The 24,359-nt window shown below is 47.6% G+C and overlaps 4 protein-coding genes across 6 annotated transcripts; all 4 read left to right on the top strand.

Annotated features, from left to right (window-relative positions):
• Positions 1–17: 17 nt before the first annotated feature.
• mgat4b (alpha-1,3-mannosyl-glycoprotein 4-beta-N-acetylglucosaminyltransferase B) lies at positions 18–9,888 on the top strand. Its single transcript, XM_077733595.1, has 15 exons — positions 18–242; positions 5,821–6,000; positions 6,135–6,278; positions 6,352–6,485; positions 6,595–6,641; positions 6,801–6,914; positions 7,027–7,102; positions 7,164–7,278; positions 7,386–7,516; positions 7,594–7,701; positions 7,767–7,960; positions 8,183–8,261; positions 8,331–8,418; positions 8,518–8,630; positions 8,837–9,888. Exons 1-15 carry the CDS (start codon positions 140–142, stop codon positions 8,858–8,860), a joined length of 1,650 nt encoding a protein of 549 aa, XP_077589721.1. The 5' UTR covers positions 18–139; the 3' UTR covers positions 8,861–9,888.
• A 302-nt stretch (positions 9,889–10,190) lies between these two features.
• On the top strand, positions 10,191–17,492 carry canx (calnexin). Of its 2 annotated transcripts, none has more exons than XM_077732631.1 (15): positions 10,191–10,324; positions 12,438–12,635; positions 12,698–12,771; positions 12,906–12,964; positions 13,059–13,200; positions 13,309–13,390; positions 13,459–13,651; positions 13,722–13,911; positions 13,983–14,096; positions 14,188–14,344; positions 14,460–14,675; positions 14,756–14,875; positions 15,056–15,143; positions 15,219–15,391; positions 15,646–17,492. In XM_077732631.1, exons 2-15 carry the CDS (start codon positions 12,441–12,443, stop codon positions 15,703–15,705), a joined length of 1,863 nt encoding a protein of 620 aa, XP_077588757.1. In that variant the 5' UTR covers positions 10,191–10,324; positions 12,438–12,440; the 3' UTR covers positions 15,706–17,492. The 2 variants fall into 2 exon arrangements, with proteins under 2 accessions (XP_077588757.1, XP_077588756.1); XM_077732630.1 differs by having other exon boundaries at positions 15,216–15,391.
• Positions 17,493–17,803: 311 nt separating this feature from the next.
• On the top strand, positions 17,804–23,177 carry maml1 (mastermind-like transcriptional coactivator 1). Of its 2 annotated transcripts, XM_077733220.1 has the most exons (6): positions 17,804–18,194; positions 18,851–19,188; positions 19,631–20,803; positions 20,979–21,188; positions 21,256–21,385; positions 21,789–23,177. In XM_077733220.1, the coding sequence occupies exons 2-6, from the start codon at positions 18,880–18,882 to the stop codon at positions 22,601–22,603; spliced, it is 2,637 nt and encodes an 878-aa protein (XP_077589346.1). In that variant the 5' UTR covers positions 17,804–18,194; positions 18,851–18,879; the 3' UTR covers positions 22,604–23,177. The 2 variants fall into 2 exon arrangements, with proteins under 2 accessions (XP_077589346.1, XP_077589345.1); XM_077733219.1 differs by having other exon boundaries at positions 17,804–19,188.
• Positions 23,178–23,229: 52 nt separating this feature from the next.
• On the top strand, positions 23,230–24,335 carry ltc4s (leukotriene C4 synthase). The gene is made up of 5 exons (XM_077733221.1): positions 23,230–23,338; positions 23,598–23,697; positions 23,764–23,834; positions 23,900–23,981; positions 24,229–24,335. Exons 1-5 carry the CDS (start codon positions 23,281–23,283, stop codon positions 24,314–24,316), a joined length of 399 nt encoding a protein of 132 aa, XP_077589347.1. The 5' UTR covers positions 23,230–23,280; the 3' UTR covers positions 24,317–24,335.
• The last annotated feature ends 24 nt before the right edge of the window (positions 24,336–24,359 follow it).

The following is a 24,359-nucleotide window of genomic DNA, read 5'->3' as shown; positions in this document are numbered from 1 at the left end:
TAGCTCTCAGCTGCTGCTCACATAGCACGCCTCCCCCCCATCCTCCCGGTCCCCCTGCCTTCTCCTCCCCTCCCCCAACCTGTCCTTTGGCCTCCCCCTCCGATTGCGGACATGCTCCTGCTGGTGAGGGGGAGATGAGATGAGGTTCCGACATGTGTCCTTGTCCTTCTTGACGCTGGTTTTATTGGGACTGTGCGGGCTGGTCTCGCTGTCTTGGTACACGGCCTTCAGCGGCTCCAGAGGTAAGTAAGGTGGAACCTGACACGCGCACGCGCCTTCTCGAGGTGGCGGGAAGAAAAAAAACAGCCATGATGAAGATGGTGATGACGAGGCAGGGGGCGCCTGCGTCATCAGGGTGTCGCTTGCCGTATTTTGGGGGACCCCTTGACTACCGGAGTGCACGCTTTGTCCTCGACACTAAGACACTAGTACCGCGTCTATTCTGGGTCCATTCATTGCCCATTATCTGCATCTGAATCGACCGTCAAACGAATTGACCCGCTGACAATGATTGAAGCATTTTCTGAGCATGTTGTATTGAGTAGCATTAATATATTATATAGTAGGGTTGTCCGCCATCAGATCGTAAGATTGTGTCATTTTTACAAGATTATAATTGGGTGAAAAATGTTTTTATTTAATGCCTACGATACAACAAAATAACAGAAATTGCCAAGAAATAAAAGCATGCAATATTTTTAGAAGATCAAAATCAGGCATGATTTTTTTAATGATTTTTTTAATTGTTACTGAGCAACAAAATAATCAAAACGAACAGGAATATTGTCAAAGATGTATGTGCTTGTGATAAATTCATTTCTCAGGTAACTAAACAGCAGATCTCCTCAAAATCAACTGACACGGGCTCGAACTCGGGTGCAAAAATAAGGAACCCTAATACACACGTAGAATGTGTTAATTAAAACAAAAGTATCAGTGGGATCCGATGAACACGTCTTGTCAACGAGGCCAGCCCGGCCGGCCCGGGCTAGCATGTCAAGTAACAGTAGTTGTTTTTGTCTGGGCGCGAGCACAAGCTCGGCGGCGTCAGTTGAGAAAGGGCAACGCTCTGTTCCACGTCTGGCTCCAACCAGTTCGGCATGCAGCCGCACAAGGCCGGCTCTGTGTCACACCGCCCCTTCCTTCCTTCCACAAATGGACACGAGCTGGGGGCGCACAAGCCAAAATCCAATCATTGTCAAGGGCTGGACAAACATCTAATTCTTTCTATCGTACTCCATTCATCAGCCCTGATTTTTCTCTTGGCTCCTGTACAAATTTGCCTTGTACTGTCGATCAAAGTATTTTGAAATGTATAATAATAATAATAATAATAATAATAATAATAATAATAATAATAATAATAATGATGATGATGATGATGATGATGATGATGATAATAATAATAATAATAATAATAATAATAATAATAATAATAATAATAATAATAATAATAATAATAATAATAATAATAATAATAATAATAATAATAATAATAATAATAATAATAATAATAATAATAATAATAATAATAATAATAATAATAATAATAATAATAATAATAATAATAATAATAATAATAATAATAATAATAATAATAATAATAATAATAATAATAATAATAATAATAATAATAATAATAATAGTAATAATAATAATAATAATAATAATAATAATAATAATAATAATAATAATAATAATAATAATAATAATAATAATAATGGCGAAACGTACTGTGTTCAAGAGTCACCGAGATCATGTAATATACACTGTAAATCTTAATAATTCTTAAATAATTCAATGCCATTTTAGTTCAATTTTCCCCCAGTGTTGTGTTAACCTATTTACTCTTCAATTGGAAAAAGTAACAATGATCGTAGTTTCACGGGATATGCTCAAGTGTCAATTATTTTACTTTGGAGAGTAACATGATAGTTGGACTCAAGTAACAACTACTTAAATCATTTCTGTAAGTGCTTTACTCGGTCAATAGGGAGCGTGGCAGGCGGGGTCCAGTAATGGATAAAAGGGGTGTTTACATTCGCTCTGTCATTTGATGAGAAGGTTTAAGCATGTCAATTTGCAGAAGACATTGTCTTTTCATTAGCAAGCTAAGGGTTTTTTTCTCATTTTTTAGGGTTTTTAAATTTTCACATTTTCATGAACTTACCAAAAACTAAATTATTTAAAAAATCTCCCCCAGAAAAAAAATCTGTGATATAGTCAACCCGCGATATTCGAGGGATTACTGTAATCATAAATTATTTAAAGTAGGCTGTACTACATAATGAGTAGGGTTGGGTTGATTATGTAAGCTTTACTCCATAAAGAGTTGGGTTTCATTGATAAGCAAACTTTACGTTGGAAAGAAAGAATAGTGTTTCACTGATTGTATAAACCAAGCTCTAATAGTACAGCATCACATTTTATAGAAATAAATTCAGCTGGTGTGATTCCACCTGCTGTTACTCGATCTATTAAGGCAATTTGTGATTGTAATCTTTTGTTTTTCAAGTACAATCCTATAGTATGACAGAATTTACGGTGTAAAAAATGCCTCGCCATTTGCTCAGAGTAGATATTGCAAAGCACAAAATAGATGACATGCCCTTGCCCTGAGAAAAGGAGGTTCAGTTTACAGGAAGTATCAATATCGTTCCCTGAGTCGACCTAAGATGTATGCCACAGGTGTCAAAGTGGTGGCCCGGGGGCCAAATGTGGCCCGCCAGATCATTTTGTACAGCCCGAGTAAGTAAATCAAGAGAGCCAACTTTGGCACTTGTGACCTATTTCAAATGTGGACCATCAAAGTGCAAAGTTTTGACCATTGGTGAGCGAGTGAGTGCCTCGAAGAAATTGAAGCATTGGACATATGAAGGAAGACGTAGCACCCCCTAAGACCGGGCTGGGCAAACTATATAGAGGGCCAAAGTGAGTGCTTTGGTTTTAACCTGGACAGAGCAAAGCTTTCCACAATACTAGTGTCCTGCAAGTGCAATCAGTGGATTGCCATCAGGTGCTTCTTGCAGCACAACCCCCGCTGGTTCAACTATGTCAGCTCGGTCGTTGCGGGATAGTTTGGAAAGGGAAAAGCTCCCCCCCCCCCCCCCCCCCCCATCCACCCACAGCGACCCAACCCCTATTGATTCAGCTTTGCCACCTATGTTTGTGCAAAACAAAAAGCTGCCTGGTGTAAATTGTCAAAGCCAGTTCAAGACTTTTTTTTTTACCTATTTCAAACATGGGCCTTCATATTGCAAACTTTTGGCCATTGATGAGCGAGTGAGTGCCTCGAAGAAACTGAACCATTGAACATATGAAGGAAGACGTAGAATCCCCTAAGACTAAACATTTATTTAACAGAGCTGGGCAAACTTAAAAAAGGGTATAAGTGAGTGCTTTGGTTTCAACCTCTAAAGAGAAAAGCTTTCCGCAATACTAGTGACCCACAAGTGCAATTAGTGGATTGCCATCAGGTGCTTCTTGCAGCACAACCCCCGCTGGCTCAACTCTGTCTGTCAGCTCGGTCGGTATGGGATAGCTAGGAAAGGGAAAAGCTCCCCCCTCCCCACCCACAGCAACCCAACCCCCGTTGATTCATCTTACCAGTTATGTTTGTGCAAAACCAAAAGCTACCCGGTGTAAACCGTCATAGCCAGTTCAAGCCTTTTTTTTGACCTATTTCAAACATGGGCCATCAAAGCGCAAACTTTTGGGCCATTGATGAGGGAGTGAGTCCCTCGAAGAAATTAAAGCATTGGACATATGAAGGAAGACGTAGCGTCCCATAATACTAAGCATTTGTTTAATAGGGCTGGGCAATTTTTTTAAAAAAAGGGTAAAAGTGAATGCTTTGGTTTCAACCTCTAAAGAGAAAAGCTTTCCACAATACTAGTGTCCCGCAAGTGCAATCAGTGGATTGCTGTCAGGTGCTTCTTTGCTTCTCGCAGCACAACCCCCGCTGGTTCAACTCTGTCTGTCAGCTCGGTCTGTATGGGATAGCTTGGAAAGGGAAAAGCTCCCCCCTCCCCACCCACAGCGACCCAACCCACGCTGATTCAACTTTGCCACCTATGTTTGTGCAAAACAAAAAGCTGCCTGGTGTGAACCGTCAAAGCCAGTTCAAGACTTTTTTTTACCTATTTCAAACATGGTCCTTCAAATTGCAAACTTTTGACCATTGATGAGCGAGCGTGTGCCTGGAAGAAATTGAAGCATTGGACATATGAAGGAAGACGTAGCGTCCCATAATACTAAGCATTTATTTAATAGGGCTGGGCAAACTTAAAAAAAGGGTAAAAGTGAGTGCTTTGGTTTTAACCTGGACAGAGCAAAGCTTTCCACAATACTAGTGTCCTGCAAGTGCAATCAGTGGATTGTCGTCAGGTGCTTCTCGCAGCACAACCCCCGCTGGTTCAACTCTGTCTGTCAGCTCGGTCGGTATGGGATAGCTTGGAAAGAGAAAAGCTCCCCCCCTCCCCACCCACAGCGACCCAACCCCTGTTGATTCATCTTTCCAGCTATGTTTGTGCAAAACAAAAAGCTGCCTGGTGTGAACCGTCATAGCCAGGTCAAGACTTTTTTTTGACCTATTTCAAACATGGGCCATCAAAGCGCAAACTTTTGACCATTGATGAGCGAGCGTGTGCCTGGAAGAAATTGAAGCATTGGACATATGAAGGAAGATGTAGCGTCCCATAATACTAAGCATTTATTTAATAGGGCTGGGCAAAAATTAAAAAAAAAGGGTATAAGTGAGTGCTTTGGTTTCAACCTCTAAAAAGAAAAGCTTTCCACAATACTAGTGTCCTGCAATTGCAATCAGTGAATTGCCGTCAGGTGCTTTTCGCAGCACAACCCCCGCTGGTTTAAGTTTGTCAGCTTGGCCGGTGCGGCATGGCTTGAAGGGGAAGCTGCCCTCACCCACAGTGGCCCAACCCCCGTCGATTCAACCATGTCACCTATGTTTGTACCAACCCGAGTCTGACACCCTTGATGTACGCGCAGATACTACAAAGGCGTGGCCTCTCACATGGCCTCAGCCAATTATTGTATAGTACTTGGTCTCTTTTTAGGTCAAAGACGCCTATAAACAAGTCATCCCCAATCGGTTTTGATGGTCGTCCCTCCTGAAAACAAGATATTCTTGAAGCATGTGAGGCACAATGTGCGAGACAGAGATGCGGTCGCCTTGGCAACGCAACGAGCAGCCGACCAATCAGCCTCAAAGTCGCTTCAAGTCGTCTTGAGACGATCGTCTTTGGTGGGTTTCGATACTTTTCCTATCTGGCTTTCGTCGTTGGCTGACTCTTTTGATGGGAGCGGTGACCTTATTTCTGTTTGATTAGAACATGCCAGACTTTTGTGGAAGCTCCGTGAAAAAAAAAAAGCTTTTAGTGCGACTTTCTCGCCACGTAACGACAGGAAAGCTGCTTATAGAGCACTCGTCTACTTAGGATGATGTCATGTACCGCAAATTGAAGTCAGGCCACATCGACTACGTGCATTAGACCACAGGTGTCCATTTCAAGGCTCGTTTGCAACGTTTTTTTTTTCCTCTCAAATTCAATAACTAGGAAGGAATATCTCTGGAATGATCGATGAAAAACGTGCTTTTCTGTTTCCCCTTCTTTATAATGAAGCACATGAAGCCAAAATGTACTGATATTTTCCTTTAAAAAAATAGAGATACCCCCCCCCCCCCAAATGCAATTTATCCACCCTCTTGTTATTGTAAAATGGAACTAAATTCACAAGAATGAGCAATAAACAAATACAGTTTTAAAAACAACTAAACAAATGAATATTAAATTCATGTAGGAGATGCGGTGGACATCTACCAGCGGGAGTTCCTGGCCTTGAGGGAACGCCTGCGCTCGGCCGAACGGGAAAACCTGCGGCGTTCCAAAGAGCTCAACGTGGTCCTGGACGAAATCAAGCGCACCATCGCCGAGAAACAGGCACTACGGGACCTCAACAGGACCTGGACCAGCCTCTCCGGTACTCCACTAGTCACCATATTGACACATGCAACTCCATACTAGTCTACATACTCCAAAAAAATAACAAACCTAATGTTAAATACCTTTATCCGCATATTCACTGATTTATATTTTGTATTTTTTGTTGGCCAGAGGAGACCAGGATGAAGTTGTGGAACGTGAGCTCCAGCAAGAATTTCCTCCAGCTCCCCTCCGTCCTCCACCATCTTCCTCACCTGATCAACAGAGAAGATAGCCTCCAGCCCTCCATCCACGTGGGACAAGGACGCAGCGGAGGTCCGTCGTCCGCCGCTGCGCCTCTCGTTCTCACCGAGCCCGCCATCACCTTCACCCTCGCCGGTACCTTTAGTTTCCATCGTGATGGGCGTGCCCAGCGTGAAGAGGGAGGTGCACTCCTACTTGACGGACACGCTCCAATCCCTGATGTCGCAGCTGAGCGCCGCCGAGAAGGACGACTGCGTCATCGTGGTCTTGATCGCCGAGGTCTGTGTGCGGGTCGGCGACGAATCAAAAGAGGGCGGGGCTAAGGGAACTACATAGTCACCTCTAAAGGCAGCCCTTGTTGATGTGTTGGAATTGTCTTTTTACGCAGGCGGACCATCAGTACGCCCTGAGTGTGACCCAAAACCTCCAGCTCCTGTGAGTACACCTTGGGGGAGATTTTGGGGGGGCATTTTGCGATATGCTAGCCTCGTAGCATCATAGGCAATGTGACAAGCATGACGCTATCGTTAAACACACGTTTGTTTTTGGCGGTGGCCGGCGACTGGCTCACTCGGGTGCGGGTCCGTCTATCAGTTTTCCCTCAGAGATTGAGTCGGGCCTGTTGGAGGTGGTCTCGCCATCGCTCCACTTCTACCCGGACTTTTCGCACCTCCGCGAGTCCTTCGGGGACCCCAAAGAGAGAGTCAGGTGCACTCCCTTTCTTTCTTGAGGAATACAAAAATATGAGAAAATGTATTCTTAAAAAATAAATACTTTCACAGAAAAGTAAACCAAAGACTATCGTCGTCTTCCTTCTCAGGTGGCGCACCAAGCAAAATTTGGACTACTGTTTCCTGATGATGTACGCACGGGCCAAGGGGACCTACTACGTGCAGGTACGCCGGCGTGGGCGTGTGCCGTCGATCGATTGGTCACTCAACTTTCCGTACGTGTCAGCTAGAGGACGACATCGTGGCGCGACCCGCCTACTTGAGCACCATGAAGAACTTTGCCCTGCAGCAGCCTTCGGAGGAATGGATGATTCTGGAATTCTCTCAGCTGGGTTTCATCGGTGGGTGAGCTAACGCTAACTTTTGGGAGAGAGAATTTTCCAGGACAATTGTTGCTTTTGCGTGAGAATTTCTCTTTTAATCTCTGTTTATGTGTGTTGGCCCGCAGGCAAGATGTTCAAGTCTTCCGACTTGTCTCTGATTGTGGAGTTCATGTTGATGTTCTACAAGGACAAACCCATCGACTGGCTACTGGATCACATCATGTGGGTCAAGGTCTGCAACCCGGAAAAGGACGCGGTCAGTTGACTTTGTCGCTGTCACCTCCACTTAGTTCTAAGCGATATGATAAAATGAACCAGTCGCGCTTTTTCCAGAAACACTGCGACCGGCAAAAGGCCAATCTGAGGATTCGCTTCAAGCCGTCGCTCTTCCAGCACGTGGGAACGCACTCCTCGCTGGCCGGAAAGATACAGAAACTTAAGGTGACCGACACCGTGTCGACAGCGACGTTAGCAAACACTCGCCGTGGGTTGCATGTGGCCCACAGGACAAAGACTTCGGCAAGCAGACGCTCCGAAAGGGTCACGCCAACCCGCCGGCCGAGGTCAGCACCAGTCTCAAGACGTACCAGCGTTTCACCCTGGAGAAGGCCTACCTGGGCGAGGACTTCTTCTGGGCCTTCACCCCCACAGCAGGCGACTTCATCCGCATCCGCTTCTTCACGCCCGTGCGCATTGAGAGGTTGGTCAAGTCCAAACTTATCTTCCAAAATCAAGTCAAGTATATCGCTACTCTGGGTTTTTTTTTCTTCTTGTGGGCGCTAACTTTGAACCATAATCCTTTGCCCATGGTGAACCGATGGTCTTGAAATTTGCTATCCACGTAGCATTGGTCATTATTTATCAATCCTTGGATCCCATTTTTTTTTGGAGAACGCTCTTTTAATGGTGGTCCTAATTTCAGGTATTTCTTCCGAAGTGGCAACGCGGAGCATCCGGGGGACAAACTGGTCAACGCGTCGGTGGAGGTTCTTCCGTTCGACGTGAGGCCTTTCACTCAATTTGCCGCATTTAACCGAGATGTCACGTGACCTACGTTGGGTATTTTCCAGAACATTCAGGCTGACAGAGAAGCTTTGGCGGACAGGAAGGACTTGAGCCACAAATACCATCGCACACGAGATGGATTCATTCCCATTGGTGAGTCCAATCTGTTTACAATATAAATAACAGCAAAGGAATCACATGGATGGACGCCTTATCATTAAAAAAATTGATCAAATCGGATGCGTCTCTAAGGAATGTTCCAGAAGGGCATCGCGGAAGGAGAGGTGGATCCAGACTTCGGACCTTTGGAAGCCATCCGACTGACCGTCATCAGCGATTCTCCGGTTTGGATCATTCTCAGTGAGGTCAGACTCCTCAAAATGAGTTCAAGTGAACTGAACTCATTCACTAGCACTGACCAATAAGAAAAAATGCCAAAAATGAAACGTTTAGCTGCCACTAGTATCATCCTGATGGATTTTTTTTCTTCAAACACTCTCCTTTGCGATGATCCAGTTGGTTTTCTATATTTTGGATGGGGGGTAATCCAGATATTTTATTCGTCCTTCAGATTTTCATCAAGAAAATGGATTGAGCGAACGAGCGAGCCCATGAGTGAACCCTCGCCACTTTTGGGGTGCCGGAGCGCCGTCCTCTGGTGTCTTCCGGCCGCCGCGGGTAGAAAGACACACGTGACACAAGGTCACGTGACAGGAACTCCGGAGTGGCGACCACGGCGAAAGCGAGAGACGCCTCATCGATAACCGCAACCCTGCTCTGAGAGTATTTACTAAAGACTACGGCTCCGTGTGGGTGTTGCCTCACTTCCTGTGTGCCTTGGCGAGGCTGTTTACCGACTCAAGGACTGACAAAAGTACAACTGAGCGACCGCTCCGACAGGATGAACGGCGCCACAGACAAATTGAGTTGACAGATATCCTGAAACACAACAGATCTAGCAAGGTTTTCCTGGGTTTGTTGTGTTTTGGTGCCTGTTTTTGCTGGTACAAGACTCAGTTTAGGAAATACTCGACAAAAGGACGTCATTTGGACGGCCGCTCAATATGAACACATTGCTGTACTTGTACTTTGTACTTCAACGTATTACTTTATAAAAATGACTCCACTTTAGAGAGCTACGTTTTGTGTACTGGGCACTTTTTTATGAGTATGTGACATTTAGTTTCTTGTCATATCAACTGTGGATGAAAATGATCAATTATTGATCGGTGGATGAGTGGTTAGCGCGTCGACCTCACGGTGGGGGGCATGGGTTCAAATCCAGGTCAGTCCACGTGTGTGGAGTTTGTATGTTCTCCCTGGGCCTGCGTGGGTTTTCTCCCACATTCCAAAGACATTCATGGTAGGCTAATTGGACGCTCTAAAGAAGTCAGCTGGGATAGGCCCCAGCACCCCCTTTGGCCCTAGTGAGGATAAAGCGGGTCAGAAAATGAGATAAGAGTATATTTGACAATATTAGTCATTGATTTCTTTCATTCATTCACATCCTAGGTATATCTTCAACGCAACCTGTTTTTTGTTATTGAGCTTTGTTAAAGAAAAAAAATAACACTGAAATATGTTTAGTTTCAAAATAAATAAAAAGGAATTAGTCTATCTTTATTATTTGCTATATTTATACTTTTATATAAAATGTATTGTTACTCTACTCCCTCAAATGAACGTTTTTTCTTTAGAATATCGACATCTTTATTCTTTATTTCTATTTATTTATGTTTTTTCTGCTTCAATAATATTTCCACTCAACTATGATAAATGTTCTTCATCATAACGAAACCTTTTGAGCCACGATGCAGCCAAAGAACCAATAGAATGGAGACATCCGTTGTTAGTTTGACCAATTACCGCCGTCCACGAGTTGCAGGTCCCAGGGCGTCCAATCGGCCGCTGACAATTGACAGGAAACGCGTCAGTGGCTTCTTTGTTAGCCAATAGGCAGCGAGTGGGGGCGGCCGTTCCCCTAGTCGGATATCCCCACGTGATAGCGCCAGTTTTTCCTGTCACTTCCTTCCCAGCTAAGCGGCCATACCGAGGCGAGGTGAGTCTGCACATGTCGGTTCTCAAACACGTTGGGGGTTGCTTTGCTCGCTTTGTTATTTCGTTGCCCTTGCGCCTTTTCTTTGGTGGGTGAACGAACTTTAGCCGTGGTGCTTTCTCGTGGGGTGGTCGTGAGTTTAGCCCGGGCTGGCCCGCTAATGTTGGTATGCTAATTTAGCTAGCCGTTCACGTTGTCAAATTTGAATGCTGCGCGGTTGCTGTTTTTGAATTAAGTTATGCCAACTCTAGCCAAAAGTAAGATCTTAACTTTGGCAGTTGTCAAAATGTGCGTTATGTGAGCAGAATGACGGTGTCAAAGCAGTGTACTAGGTTATGCTAGGCTAAGCTAAGTAGGCAACGATCCGTCTTCGCCCTGGAGCGGCTTGATGATTTTGTTGTTTTTAAGATTTTTAGTTTTTTGTTCAATAAGTAGCGTTTTCTTCTCAATGGAAAAACGTGTTTATGTTTATGGACAAGTTGAAATTGACACTAATTCATTATGTCGTCTTCTTTGATGTGCACTCTAGTTTTTCTTTTTGAAGGGTCATTTGCATTCTTTTATGATGAACGTGACTCAATATACGAAGGAGCTTGATTTCTTTGATTTATCTTTTTCTTTCATTCACCAGACAAAGGGTTGTTATTGACAATTTGGAAAGTTAAATCAGTCGGAACCAACGAGAACCAAGTGGCCTTCATTCCATCACTTGTTCGTGGCGTTTAATCCACTGGGACAGGGAGGACTGGTAAATCATCCCAGTTCAGATGATTCGACTGTACATCGTCAATTGATCTTTTTCAATTTATTCATTGGGTTGGAAGTGATTGGACGATGGCCTCTGTCAAATCTAGTTTTATCAAGTATTAATTTGGAAATCATGTGTTCAGAAATTATTTCTAAGCAAAAGTTATTTGTTTTTGCATGAATGCATCTCATTTTTGTTATTGTATTAGTTGCCATTGACAACACCCTCCCACTTCAATTGATTGGCTGGCTCCTCGTGAAAAACTCACTTAAAGCAACCCCATTGAGAATAAAGCGATTTTGAAAATGAGATGAGATTTTAATTTGGGGTATTTATTGATAGCATACTGCATGAATTTAGAGTGGCAGTGAATTAGTTAAACGTCATCCTGTTGCTAGGAGACCAGGGCCCCTTCATGCTGGCGGATCCGGCCTGTCTGGTCGATCCAGTTCTACCTGGTCAGTGTGTGTGTGTGTGTTGATGTGTACGGACACTTGATCAAATAATTGATCCTATTGGTGTCCAACTGGTGGCTCGGGGCCCAGAGCTGGTGCTGCTCCTCACTCAGGCCAAGGAAAGTAAACCACATGCTAAAATGTAACTGTAAAAAGTTTTTACTTTACACTTTTCATATTAATGTTTTACTTTTATGATTTTATCAATTCCTGTTGACTTTTGGGTCATTTCCAGATCATTTTCTATGTCACCTAATTTTAGGGGCCTTTTAAGGTCGCCTCCCTTTTAACTCCTTGGATGTTCATTAGCCCCTCATAGACCAAATTGTTTTGATATTTCAATATTAACCAGATGAATATAATTATAATATATTTTCTTGTTTGGCTGACATAATGGTTTGACGCCCCTGATTAAGGTATAATTATGAATGTGCACTGTACACCAGATGGTAGCCACGCTAAGATAGCAGTACGTACTGTTAATCACATTAGCCCGATTAGCGAATGTGAGCTAAAAAGCTAATCTTAATGCCTTTTGCCCAAAGAAATTGGAGGCTTTGTCTCTGCTCTTCATCTTTTGCTAGGTTCAGCTTGAGGTTACAGAAGAGATTCTGGCCAAATGGGTCTCCACGAGCAGTTTATTGTGATTTTCAAATGAATTGGACATCTGTAGCTGTCAATAGCAGCTACTGCTTAAATGGCAAACATGGATAACATCTTGAAACATAGATTTAGAAATATGACAGCTATAAATTATGTCAATGGCCTTGTTGTTTGCTTGAAGTGAGCCTCCAATGGTGTCTCAGGCCGAGACCGGTGTCCCGCGGGTGACGCCGCGTTCCCATGGCACCCACCCAGTTGCCAGTAAGCTGAACGCACGGCGAGCTCACTCGGCCACTTGCTCTGTTTGCAGACGATGGATCGCAGGGTGTGGTTGTGTGTTATCGTGGCGACGGCCGCGCTCTGCCTGGCGACACCGTGCCGGGCGCACGACCACGAAGAGGATCTTGATGTAGACGTGGAGGACGACTTGGACCTGGACGCGATCCACGAGGACACGGAGCAAGACGACGGCGATGTGGCGCCTCCCCCGACCCCGGCGGTCCCCAAAGTAAGCTACTCGCCTGCTGTTGGAGGTGGGGGTTGTTTAATGACTTGGTGGTTGCCGCGCAGGTGACTTACAAGGCACCGGAGCCCATGGGAGAACACTTCTTCGCCGACTCCTTTGACCGTGGAACGCTTGACAGGTGTGCGCTCGCTATTCCTCATCGCTACACAACAGCTGGACTTTTAGCTGGCGGTCCCTATACCAATCATGTGGTTTTAGTGCTGTAATAATACGTACACAGCATGTCTGAAAGTGGCTATTGTGTTTTTCCAGCTGGGTGCTATCCAACGCCAAAAAAGACGACACTGATGAGGATATTGCCAAGTATGATGGTGGGTGTTTGTCCCTCAACCCCCCACCCCAATGCTTGCGCACACATAGCCACACACACATTCAACATTTGATGATGATGATGATGATGATTAGGCAAGTGGGAGGTTGAGGAGATGAAGGACAGCAAGCTTCCCGGAGACAAAGGCTTGGTCCTGAAGTCTCGAGCTAAGCATCACGCCATCTCTGCGCCGCTGCTGCGACCGTTTGTCTTTGACACCCTGCCACTCATTGTTCAGTAAGTCGACAAACAAGATGGCAGCACTATGCTTTGTCCTTCTGAAATTTGGATGAAGCACCTAAGTGGGCTGCTACAAAAGATTATGTCAATATTGTGTCCTTTCAGGTACGAAGTGAACTTCCAGGCCGGCATCGACTGCGGCGGCGCTTACGTCAAGTTGCTCACGCAGACTCCAGAACTCGACCTGGTGGGTTTCCATCACATTCTGTCCCATTTCACGGACGCCATTACACAGTGCGTGTGTCCCATATGCAGGACCAATTCGTGGACAAAACGGCATACACCATTATGTTTGGACCGGACAAGTGTGGTGAGGACTACAAGCTGCACTTCATCTTCAGACACAAGAATCCCAAGACGGGCCAATATGAAGAGAAACATGCCAAGAAGCCTGACGCTGATTTGCGCACGTACTACACTGACAAAAAGACGCACCTCTACACGCTCGGTCAGTCACCAACACACACACACACACACACACACACAGGGAACATGACTGACTGGTACTCTCTCCCTAGTGGTGAGCCCTGACAACACCTTTGAGATGTTGGTGGACCAGACGGTGGTCAACAGCGGTAGCCTGATGACAGACGTGACCCCGCCAGTCAACCCCCCCGCCGAGATCGAGGACCCGGATGACCACAAGCCCGAACAATGGGACGAGAGGCCCAAGATCGCAGACCCGGACGCCTCCAAGCCAGAAGACTGGTTAGTGAAGCCATTGCCCATGCTTTGAAATATGTACTTTTTGACATCAAGTTTGCTTTTATGCTTTGCAGGGACGAGGATGCGCCCGCTCAGATTCCTGACGAGGGCGCGGTCAAACCCGCCGGCTGGCTGGACGACGAGCCAGAGTACGTGGGAGACCCCGACGCCGTCAAGCCCGAGGACTGGTATGATCGCTGGATTTAAATGTGTATCACTTGTAGACATCTGATTCTTTTGAATTGAGAGGGTATAAACTGGCACGTGTTCTCAACTCAGGGATGATGACATGGACGGCGAGTGGGAGGCGCCTCAGGTTGCCAACCCGGCTTGCGAGGCCGCGCCCGGCTGTGGGGAGTGGAAGCGCCCCATGGTGGACAACCCCGAGTACAAGGGCAAGTGGAAGGCGCCCATGATAGACAACCCCGACTACCAGGTGACAAATGTTATTTTGCCGCTGGTAGTATCAATGCGACACTACTAGTTAAGAGAAGTAGTGTTTGAATGGCCAGTCGTGCGGTCGGGTAACATTGCCTTGGCACGGTTGGCAGGGTGTGTGGAAGCCCCGAAAGATCGCCAACCCGGACTTCTTCGAGGACCTGAATCCGTTCAGGATGAGCGCCTTTAGTGCCGTTGGGCTGGAGCTGTGGTCCATGACATCCGATATCTTCTTTGACAACTTCCTGGTCACCAACGACCGCAACGTGGCCGAGCGTTGGGCCAACGACGGCTGGGGTCTGAAGAAGGCGGCCGAGGGCGCTGCCGACGTATGCCGCCACCCGTCTTTTCCTTTTTCGCCTTTTTGTCGTTCTCTCTCTCAACGGCCAATGTTTGCCCCCCTCCCTAGCCCGGCTTGGCCACTCAGATGATGAATGCGGCGGAGGAGCGCCCTTGGCTTTGGGTGGTCTATGTGCTGACCGTGGCCCTGCCGCTCGTCCTCATCGTCATTTTCTGCTGCACTGGCAAGGTAATTCCCTTTTGTTTCATCAAAAGAACACTGACGGAAAATATTTACTGTAATAGTTTTTTAAAAATTGTTTGCTTGTTATTTGAAAAACACAAACATGATTTCTTCATGGGAAAATGATGGGAGATAATTGGTCGTTTCTAATTAACGCAAATCTTTTTGATGGCGGTCTGTGCGCAGAAGAAGAGCGAGACCCCGGCGGCGGAGTACAAGAAAACGGACGAGGCTCAACCTGACGTCAAGGAGGAGGAGAAGGCGGAAGATCAAGGTGGGAGTGTGATGAAAATGTTGCTATTCTTTTTCTGCCGTCTCTCCCTTCAATGAGTGCTTCCCGCTTTAGCAGGTGACGAGCCGCAGCAAGAGGACGACGAGGATCGACATGACAAAGGGGACGGTGGCGACGGGGTGGAGGAAGATGAGAAGGATGAGAAAGAAGATGGGGATGATAAAGAAGACAATGAAGAGAAGGATGAGAAGGAAGACAAGGATTCAGATGCGGCTGCAGCTGCTGAAGAGGTCGACGCAAACAACCTTTCATTTTCAACTATTGATAATCAATACTATTTTGAACATTACCTAAATTTATTTATTTATTTTTTTTAACGCTAAGGGTCCAATCTATTTTCCTGGAAATTGTAAATGGAGGGCAATGAGCTAAATGAGTAGTCCAAAGTGTAAAGGGTAAAAAAAAATGAGAGAGAGGGTGGATTAATGGACAGAAATCGGAAAATTCCTTGCAAAACTTGACTTGCATTTGTTCCCTTTGCCAGAAGTTGGAGGACGACATCCTGCGGCGGTCACCCAGGAACAGGAAGGTCAGAAAGGACTGAACGAAGAATATCCTCAGCCCCTTCCTTCCCAAGTTCTTCTCAAGTTCCCTCGACCTCCACCTTTCCTCAAAATCGTCAGCAGGTGAAGAACAAAAGCGTGGTCGATTCCAGCGCCGATAGACTGGGATTTCTTCGATTCCTTTTGTCAGCTTCCTGCATCATTCCCTAGCGAATTCCGACTCGTTTCCACCGGTTAATTGGACCTTCAGCCATCTAGTCCAAGAGCAATTGATGACATCACTCATATGCTAGAAGTCCACTCGTGAAGCTCTTAAAACTAAATTCCGACTCTCAAGTTTATCAGTGGTGGACATTTATCGTGGGTAATGGCAAACCTTCCCACTTCCAACAGATTGGACATCTAGCGCTGTCAATGGCAGATCAGTAAATACTATTTTTTTCTGACATTGATGAAATTCGATTGAGAAATCAGAGCTATTAACTCTTAAGTACTGTCAATAGAAATAAGTTAGTCCCAATCCATTGGAAGTGGAAGAATGGTAGCATAACAAATGATGGCCATCCTCCCTCCTCAAATAGATTGGACATTAAACGCTGGCAAAAGATGAGATAACCTAGCTCTGCACTGATCATGGAGTGAGCGGTAAATCCTTTTTTGGGCAATGGTTTTCTCCTGGGGGGTGGTGGAGGGGATGTCTGGAAGCAAGAGACTTAATATAGCAAATTCATCTCAAAATTTGAAAATTGTAGCTAAAAATAAGCCTATTGAAATTGAGATGAAATGAAATAGAAGAAAAGGTAATTTAGTTAACAAAATGACAATAAAATATTTAAAATCAAAGCAGAAAGCGTCAAAATAAGACTTGTAGGCAACAAATTATTTACTTATTAATTTATTAGTCTTTTGTTTTTTATTTTTACCGGTATTTATATAATTAAGTAGGACTTTTTTTCCGAGTTTTGGCGACATTTTTTTCATTTAATGATCTTTGGGGTACCTTTTTTTTTAAATTAATACTATTTTAAAGTGCTAATGCTTTATTCCTATGCTCTATACATATTTGTTAATTCCTAAATTGCCATTGATGTCACTAGACGCCTATCTAATTCAAAGTGGGAAGGTTGACAACAAATGAACGTTAATTTGCTGCCTGCCCCCCAATTCAATTTGGATTACACGTCTGCTACTAATAAACTCGTTAAAGATAATTGTCCTTTGCCAATGGCACTGAAAGAGTTCAATCTAAATTCAGCTGTCAGAGCTGCCAAAATCATTGGCCTACTAGCTTGGTTACCTGCTGAGACTGCAGCATGGGTGAATTTAGGGTCATAACTAAGGTTAACTATAAACCATGTACTGTTCCCAGAACGCCCCCCGCCCATTTCACCACTTTTTGGGGCATTGCTGTCCTTGGCGGTAACTGTCTGTTTGTGTCCCCCTTTTTGATTATGTCTGTTAGCAATGAAATGGTCAAATCTATTTGTCAAGAGTAGACTATTGAGGTCCATTATAATAAAATCCATTTGTTCAGGAGTGATGTCATCATGACTACCATTTCTATGCTACAATTTTTCTGTTTTCCCCTGATAAGTTTCTGCTAACACTGTAATCTGATCCACTTGCTAACTGCTGCTTTTTTTTATTATGATATTTGATTTTGTTTTAGCTTTTCGTGTTGAAACTAAAATGTCAGCCCTGCCTCTGCCCGTTTTACGTGTAGCTCGGCGAGCGAGTGAGTGAGCGGGATGCTGTCGGAAAGGTCCAACTTTAGAAATACTGTGACAGATGCTGTTTTGATGAATAAAAAGGACAAATGGAACATGAAGCATTGCTTTTGTGTGCGCATATGTTTGGGAATTAGAAATGGTTGGGCAGTAAATCACAAAACACTTTTCAATTGAAAAAATACATAAACTATCACCCCACAAAATGTGTTCCATCATGTACATGTGTAAAAAATGGAGCAATAAATAGGAAAATAAAACCTTTTATAACAGACAAACTACTATATTCTGGACAAAAACATTTCCAAAGGAGCTGCCCCACTAACGCATGCGCACAGCGCTTCTGCCGTTGCCTGATGCCTATTGGCCGCTCGCGCTGTCTATCTCCAGTGACCGTGCGGGGCGTTGACATTCCTCTCCAAAAAGAAGAAAAAAGAGAAAGTTACCAAAATGGCGGCGTCAACCTGCCCGTCCGCTGGAAAACAATAGGCGACTACCTGCGGAGCCACTAACAGCCCTCCTGGATAAAAGGACCGCCGTCCCGTGGAGACGATTCACATTCATCCCGCTCCGAGTATGATTTGTTGAGGAGCTAGTTGATTTAGCCAGCCAGACAAGCCCCCTCCGTGAACAGAGCTCACCGAGCTGCTAGCCGCGGCTAACGGCTACACGGAGGGAGGGAGGCGGACAGGCCGGAGGAGTTAGGCAGTCAGGCGGGCGGGCGGGCGAGCAGACAGGCGGGCAGAGAATCAGCTGTCGCCGCAACAGATGCCGTAGAACGAGCGCTCGGCCACACGTTCACAGTAAGTCCTTTCCACACACACGGCGGACAATGGTGTCGTAGTGTCCGGGGCAAAGTCGTAGTAGAATTTTGTGCTTTAGTATACCCGGAAAGTTTGGGAGCAAGGAAGTCCGCTCCGAAGACTCCCACCAACTGGGTGAGCTCGCTTTAGCGCAGAGCCAGCTAACACCGAGTTGGCTTCGAGTTGACGGGAAATTGGGGCCCCCCCTCAACATTGTCTCGGCTGACGACTTTCTTTCGGCCGTCCAACTTTAGCGAGTGGAGGAATGTGCTTAATGGACGGTGCGTGTAAACACGGCGCGTGCCAGCACACACGTAGAAACGGGGCTCCGGTGCTAATGCGCTAGCTGGATAGTTAGCTGTTGGAAGCCACTCTTTCTGCGCCTTCTGGCTGCTGGTTTTGCCCGCACTTCGGGCTTCGTGTCCCGCTCTCCTTCCCGGCCAGCCGGCCGGGGGGGTGACTGAAGGCCATTAACAAGACAAAGACGCGTCTCCAATGGAGCCAGCGGCACGGCAGGCTTTTTAAGGGAGGGACGGAGGGGGTGGACAGACTGACGCCCACAGCCACAAACAACAAAAAAAAGAAGCAAAGTCAGCGTTTTATGGACCAGACCTGAGCCCGCAACTTTTTTTTTTTTAATATATTGACGATGGCAGATTTTGTTACACTGCGACACAGCGCGGTGATGGAGCGGCTCCGGCGGAGGATCGAGCTCTTCCGGCAGCACCACAACGGCTGCGAGCGCCGCTACGAAGCCGCCACGCTGGAGAGACTGGAGTTGGAGAGGCAGCAGACCTTCGCCCTTCACCAGCGTTGTCTGCAAGCCAAGGCCAAGAGGTCCAGCAAGCACCGACAGCCCGCGGCCACCGGCGAGCAGGCCGCTCAGAGGGCGGCGGGCTCCGGCGGAGGAGGAACGGCGACCGGCGCGGACAAGGGAGACTCCGGCGGGACCGGCGGAAGCGCCGAGCAGAGTCGAAACAGCACGCTCATCGCTGTGAGTCACTGCCACTCAGATCGCCGCTACTCATAGCGTTTGACGTGTTGCTACATAGCACTTGAGTAGTTTGGAGTTGAATCATGAAACAGTAGTATTTAAATGCAGGCAATTATTTAGTACAATACATTCATCGCACGACAAGTTCCCCCTTTTTTTGGTCACAATTTTGACGTTTCGGTTCACTTCCCGTTGAATTTTGGACCATTCCAAGGTCGCTCATTTCCTATTCATTTTTGTTTTTTGTCATGTCCTTCTGAACTCATTTTCCACTCCCACTCAAAATGTATCCTGTTTAGCACCATCAACGGCAGCCAATACATTTAAGAGTTTCCCTGTAAATTTTCGGGAATCGGTATGAGCGGATTCTGTATGTCTCCGATTTTGGTTACCCCAAGAAAAGTGTCCATCGGGTGTTGACGGCTTGTTCTTTGCCTCCCAGTTGCAGGAGACGGTGAAGAGGAAGCTAGAGAGTGCCAGTTCGCCGTTGGGCCGAGACCAGATCAATGGCTTCCCGCCCGGAAAAAAAGTGTGCACCGGGGCCAACGGCTCCCCCGCCGACATCAAGCTGGGTCTGAGCGAAGCGACGGAGCTGGCGGCAGACGGCGCCAAGGAGGCGGCGTCCGACTTCCAGCGCAAGGAGATGAAGCAGGAGCCCGACGACATCCTGCCCATCATGCCTCCTTCGGCTGGAGGCAACAACAACAATAACAATAGCCTTTTCCCGGACCTCAACTTCAACGAGCAGGAATGGACGGAGCTGATGGAGGAGCTGAACCGCACGGTGGCTTACGAGGACATCCAGGACATCCTCAACGACGGCTTCGAGGAACGCAAAGACCCGCTGGAGATGACGCCCAACGGCGCGCCCTCCTCCCAGGGTCTGCTCCCTTTGGATTTGGGAAACATCAAAGCCGAGTTCTCCCCGGCCCCCTTTGAGCGAGACTCGCGTGCGCCGCCGTCGCCCCGCGTCAGGTCGGCGCCGTCTTCGGGGGCGCTCCGGCCCACCGGCTCCCCCGCCGCGCCCTCCCCGGCCGTCCCCCCGGCCAGACAGCACTCGGCGGCCCCCAACCACCTCCTGGTCAAAGACCTGTCCCCCGCCCAGCAGCTTCAGCAGCTGGCCGCCCAGCAGCAGCGAGCCCAGGCGCAACACCTCCACGGCCAGCTGCAGCCGGCGCCGGCCGGGGCCAAGTTTCACGCCCACCCGCCCCCCTGGACGCAGACGTCTGCCCCCTCGCAGTTGGGAGCGGACGAGCCGGCCGGGCCCTCGCTTTATCCACAGGAATTTAATTCCAACACGCAGAAGCAGCAGCAGCAGCAGCAGCAACAGCGGCTGATGTCCAGCGGGCTCCCCAAGGGCTCCCCGAAGGCCGGGGGCAACAGCTACGGCGCGGGCGCCCACCCCAATGTGCTTAGCCGCCCAGGTCCCGCGGCCATGCTCAACTACAACAACACCAAACCGCTGTGCCACTTTGAGGTCGGGCCAAGGCCCCCTGAGGATCAGAACCAGAACAAGGCCACCCACCTCAGCCTGCTCAGGCAGCAGCAGCAACAGCAGCAGCAAATGAAGCAGAAGACCAACATGAACTTTCGCCAACATCTCAGCCACTCGCAGGTAAGACCTCCAATTTACAGTTGTATGTCGGTGAGTTAAGAATGACCATGAAGAGTCGTGCACAAATCCGATTTCAAAGTGCAGATGGCTACTGTTTGAATGAAATATGGTAGCTGATGGGTGCCGTTTGGCCAGCATCCATTGATTGACACAGTCGGCCGGCGTCTTCCCTCAGGACCAGAACGCGTACCCCGCCCCGCCACACGGCCCGGCTCCCCCCAACGCCTTGACGTCAGCACCGGGCAACGGCGGAATGACGGCGGCGCCCAATCACGCCAGCGCCGCCTACTTAAGCACCCAGGCGGCGGCCGCGCTCAAACAGCAGCAGATGATTGAGCAGCAGAAGCAGCAGTTCCTGCAGCGACAGCAAATGATGGCGGAACAGGTCATTTGCCTGCAAATAATGATTTTAAATGGACTTGTTTTCTTGATTGGATTGGTCTTTGGCACAGGAGAAACAACGTCAGCAAGATCAGCAGCTCCAGAGGCACCTGACGCGACCGCCGCCTCAGTACCAGGACCAGCCCGGGCAGGTCGGCGCTCAGAACGCTTTCCCCCCGACGCCGCTCGGCCAGTTTGCAGGTCAGAAAATCACCATTTCCTGCTTTTACCATCCCGATACGAACGGGAGTGGCCAATGCCAATTTCCTGTTTCTCTTTGGCTTTTTCTACGCAGAGAACTAGTCCAGCTACTCTAGTTGCTCAGGTTTCCGCCAGTAGAGGGCGCTCGCTCCACAATCCCTTATAAATGAGGTCACTCATTTGCGTGCACTGTCCTCACTGACCCCAACGTCACTTCTCCTTTTTTTGTATTCATTTATATTTATACAAAGTAAACAGTCATTTAGTGCAAACGACATTTATTGCATATTAAGCGGGTGCCCAAATGAAAATAATTTGAGAAAGGAGAAAATGTAATAAATTTTTTGGGAGTTTTTATTGATTTATTTTAAACAAGTAACCGACAACCGTTTGTGCCCCATAGCTCCACCACAGTCCTCGGCAGGAGGCCCCACTGCGGCCGGCCAGCGTGTCTTCCCTCCCCCGCGAGCCGCGATGGCCGTGAACGGCGGTGGCACGGCACCTTGCGGGGACGCGCGGCAGGCGCTCTATAATAGCATGAACCAGCGCCGGCCGCCGTACAACCGCCACAACTTGCTGGCCCAGCAGCAGCAACAGCAGATGGCCCGCGTGCCTGGCAACATGCAAACCGCCCAAAATGCCGTTTGGCAGCAGCCGCCCAACCCGGGCGCCGGCGGACTGGCGCTGCCCCCCGCTGACGCCTTCGCCAACGCCTTCCGTATGCAGCAGCAACAGCCCGGGCGACCCACAATGGCAAACGACGGCCAGAGGCGACCGGTACCCCCACCGCAGCAGCGGGCCGCCCCCAACCTTCCCGAGTTGGTGGCGTTTGCTGGGCGGCGCGGCCCATCCTCGGTCCCCGCTCAGGCCTCTGCCTGCGAGCGCGTATACCGGGGGGTTGGGACGGCCGCTCGCCAGCAGCAACAACAGCAACAACAACAACAACAGCAGCAACAACAACAACAACAACAACAACAACAACAGCAGCAGCAACAACAACAACAGCAGCAACAACAACAGCAACAGCAGCAACAACAGCAGCAGCAACAACAACAACAACAACAGCAACAACTACGGCAGCAGCAGCTGTCCTTCGGCTACAACCCCGCTGCGGGAAGCTTCGCCGCAGAGAGCGAGCTGGTGGAGTCGCTGCTCAAGGGCCAGAATGCGCACGAGTGGATGGCCGATCTGGACGAGCTGCTAGCCTCGCACCAGTAAACGGGACACGCCGGTCAGGAGCCCCTTTTCCGTGGCCCGGGAGAGACCTTTTACCCCCTTCGCTTCCTTTCCCAGGCACGTCTCGGATCCACCGGTCGGATTTGGCCTCCGGCGGAAGAAAATCTGCCGTCAAATTTCTACCACTGCGTTTTGGCAACATTTAGCGGAAAAGAAATGTCAACATTTTGGCCGCACGAAAAAATTAATCAGCAAAAATATAGTCGTAAAAGTTAAATGGCAAAGAAGTTCAGTAGCAAACGGTTACTTCTGTTAACCCGAAGGCCTCAGTTCAATTGTTTGGCAGCTGAATAGCTTTTTTTTTTTTTAGGTGAGCGATTGGTTCGACTGTAGCCACCGAATTTAGCACTCGACCAAATTCCTGTCCAAACTCCGAAATCGTCCAAGAAGTTCCCTCCCGTCTTTCCAAATCTATTTTTTCCTACGTGGTGTCTTCATCTGCACATAGATGTTATTTTTATATATGGCAGACCATTTTTGTAAGTATTTTCTACTTTTGATATGTTTGTGTAAAAGCAGAGGGTTATGTGCTGTAAATACACGTCTACTCCACAAACACGCCTCCTGATTTGCATACCGCGTCCCCCCCCACCACCACCCCACGTCAATCCTCCGTCCATCCATCCATCCTCTGCTCGTCACACGCTGGAACGAACGCCATGGAATCGCAGGTGCTCGGCCTGGCTGCCGTCACTGTCGGAGCCGTCCTCCAGCAAGGTGAACTGCCCGTTGATTTTTTTCTCGCCCTTATTGCAACGTCTGCCGAGTTTTCACTTCTCACTGATTGGACGTCTACTAACTCTGGTGTAGGAGGGTGCGGTTTGGCCACAGGAAGAATTATCTTTGAAGGGGTGGGAGCGTAGGTGTGTGGTTTTTGCAAAACAGTCTTGAGTTAGGATGCAAAGACAAAAAGATGATCTTGGGAAAAGCAACATGAATATGAAGTGCAAAGCTATTAATCCGTGTGCTTGTGTAGCCTACTTCTCCCTGCAGGTGATTGGCGCCCGGAGAAAGTTCTGTGTTTCACCCCCTTGCACGAGTGGACCCCCCGACTTTGAAAGGGTCTTGCGGGCTCAGTAAGTGGCGATGATGACGGTGTCTCCAAAGCTGAGGTCATCCCATTTTCCATTCTCAATTGACAGGGCCAACTGCTCGGAATACTTCCCCCTCTTTGTCGCAATCTTGTGGACGTCCGGAATGTTCTTTCACCAAGGTGACGACGGTGCATGTTACACGTACTTCACGCGGTGTGACCTAAAATGCTTGTTTGTCATTCAGGTGCGTCGTGCATGTGTGGGGCGCTCTACTTGTGCGCGCGTCTGCGCTACTTTCACGGTTACGCGCAGTCGGCGCAACAACGGTCAGTCATTCACTCATTTCTTCACTTGTTCATTTTTGGGTAATCACAGGTCACTTGCTATAAATGTGAGCAGATCATTCTGTATTGATTTTGGAACGCTTTGTTTTTCTAAGTTTAAGGTTATGTTTGTAGTTAAAAACGTCATTGTGGCAAAGTGGTAGTGCAGCTTGCCAGTATTTACAGTGATTGCAACGATCTTTTGGGGATGTCATCATGACACAACGTGGTCTTTCTCTTTTTATTCTAGTTTGCGGCCTCTCTACGTGAGCGCCGGCCTTCTCTGGCTCCTCATTTTCTTCTCCAGTGTGGGCATCCTGGCGTCCTTTTGGCAATGATGGCGGTGGGGCTCATCTGAAGTGGTGCACAAGACATCTGACA

Source organism: Stigmatopora nigra, chromosome 14 (assembly GCF_051989575.1).
Source record: "Stigmatopora nigra isolate UIUO_SnigA chromosome 14, RoL_Snig_1.1, whole genome shotgun sequence".
NCBI lineage: Eukaryota > Metazoa > Chordata > Actinopteri > Syngnathiformes > Syngnathidae > Stigmatopora > Stigmatopora nigra.
Note: the sequence above shows the minus strand (reverse complement) of the source record. Positions and strands in the feature narration are given on the sequence as shown.

Bases quoted from the DNA above. Each gene is read 5' to 3' on its own strand.
- mgat4b (XM_077733595.1), top strand. From the start codon at position 140: ATGAGGTTCCGACATGTGTCCTTGTCCTTCTTGACGCTGGTTTTATTG. The intron at 7,279-7,385 runs GTGGGTGAGCTA...GTTGGCCCGCAG, and splicing joins CTCTCAGCTGGGTTTCATCG to GCAAGATGTTCAAGTCTTCC. The intron at 8,262-8,330 runs GTGAGGCCTTTC...GGTATTTTCCAG, and splicing joins TGGAGGTTCTTCCGTTCGAC to AACATTCAGGCTGACAGAGA.
- ltc4s (XM_077733221.1), top strand. From the start codon at position 23,281: ATGGAATCGCAGGTGCTCGGCCTGGCTGCCGTCACTGTCGGAGCCGTC. The intron at 23,835-23,899 runs GTGACGACGGTG...TTTGTCATTCAG, and splicing joins CGGAATGTTCTTTCACCAAG to GTGCGTCGTGCATGTGTGGG. The intron at 23,982-24,228 runs GTCAGTCATTCA...TTTTTATTCTAG, and splicing joins GCGCAGTCGGCGCAACAACG to TTTGCGGCCTCTCTACGTGA.
- maml1 (XM_077733219.1), top strand. From the start codon at position 18,844: ATGGCAGATTTTGTTACACTGCGACACAGCGCGGTGATGGAGCGGCTC. The intron at 21,189-21,255 runs GTCATTTGCCTG...TCTTTGGCACAG, and splicing joins AGCAAATGATGGCGGAACAG to GAGAAACAACGTCAGCAAGA. The intron at 21,386-21,788 runs GTCAGAAAATCA...TGTGCCCCATAG, and splicing joins GCCGCTCGGCCAGTTTGCAG to CTCCACCACAGTCCTCGGCA.
- canx (XM_077732630.1), top strand. From the start codon at position 12,441: ATGGATCGCAGGGTGTGGTTGTGTGTTATCGTGGCGACGGCCGCGCTC. The intron at 12,965-13,058 runs GTGGGTGTTTGT...GATGATGATTAG, and splicing joins GGATATTGCCAAGTATGATG to GCAAGTGGGAGGTTGAGGAG. The intron at 13,912-13,982 runs GTTAGTGAAGCC...TATGCTTTGCAG, and splicing joins GCCTCCAAGCCAGAAGACTG to GGACGAGGATGCGCCCGCTC.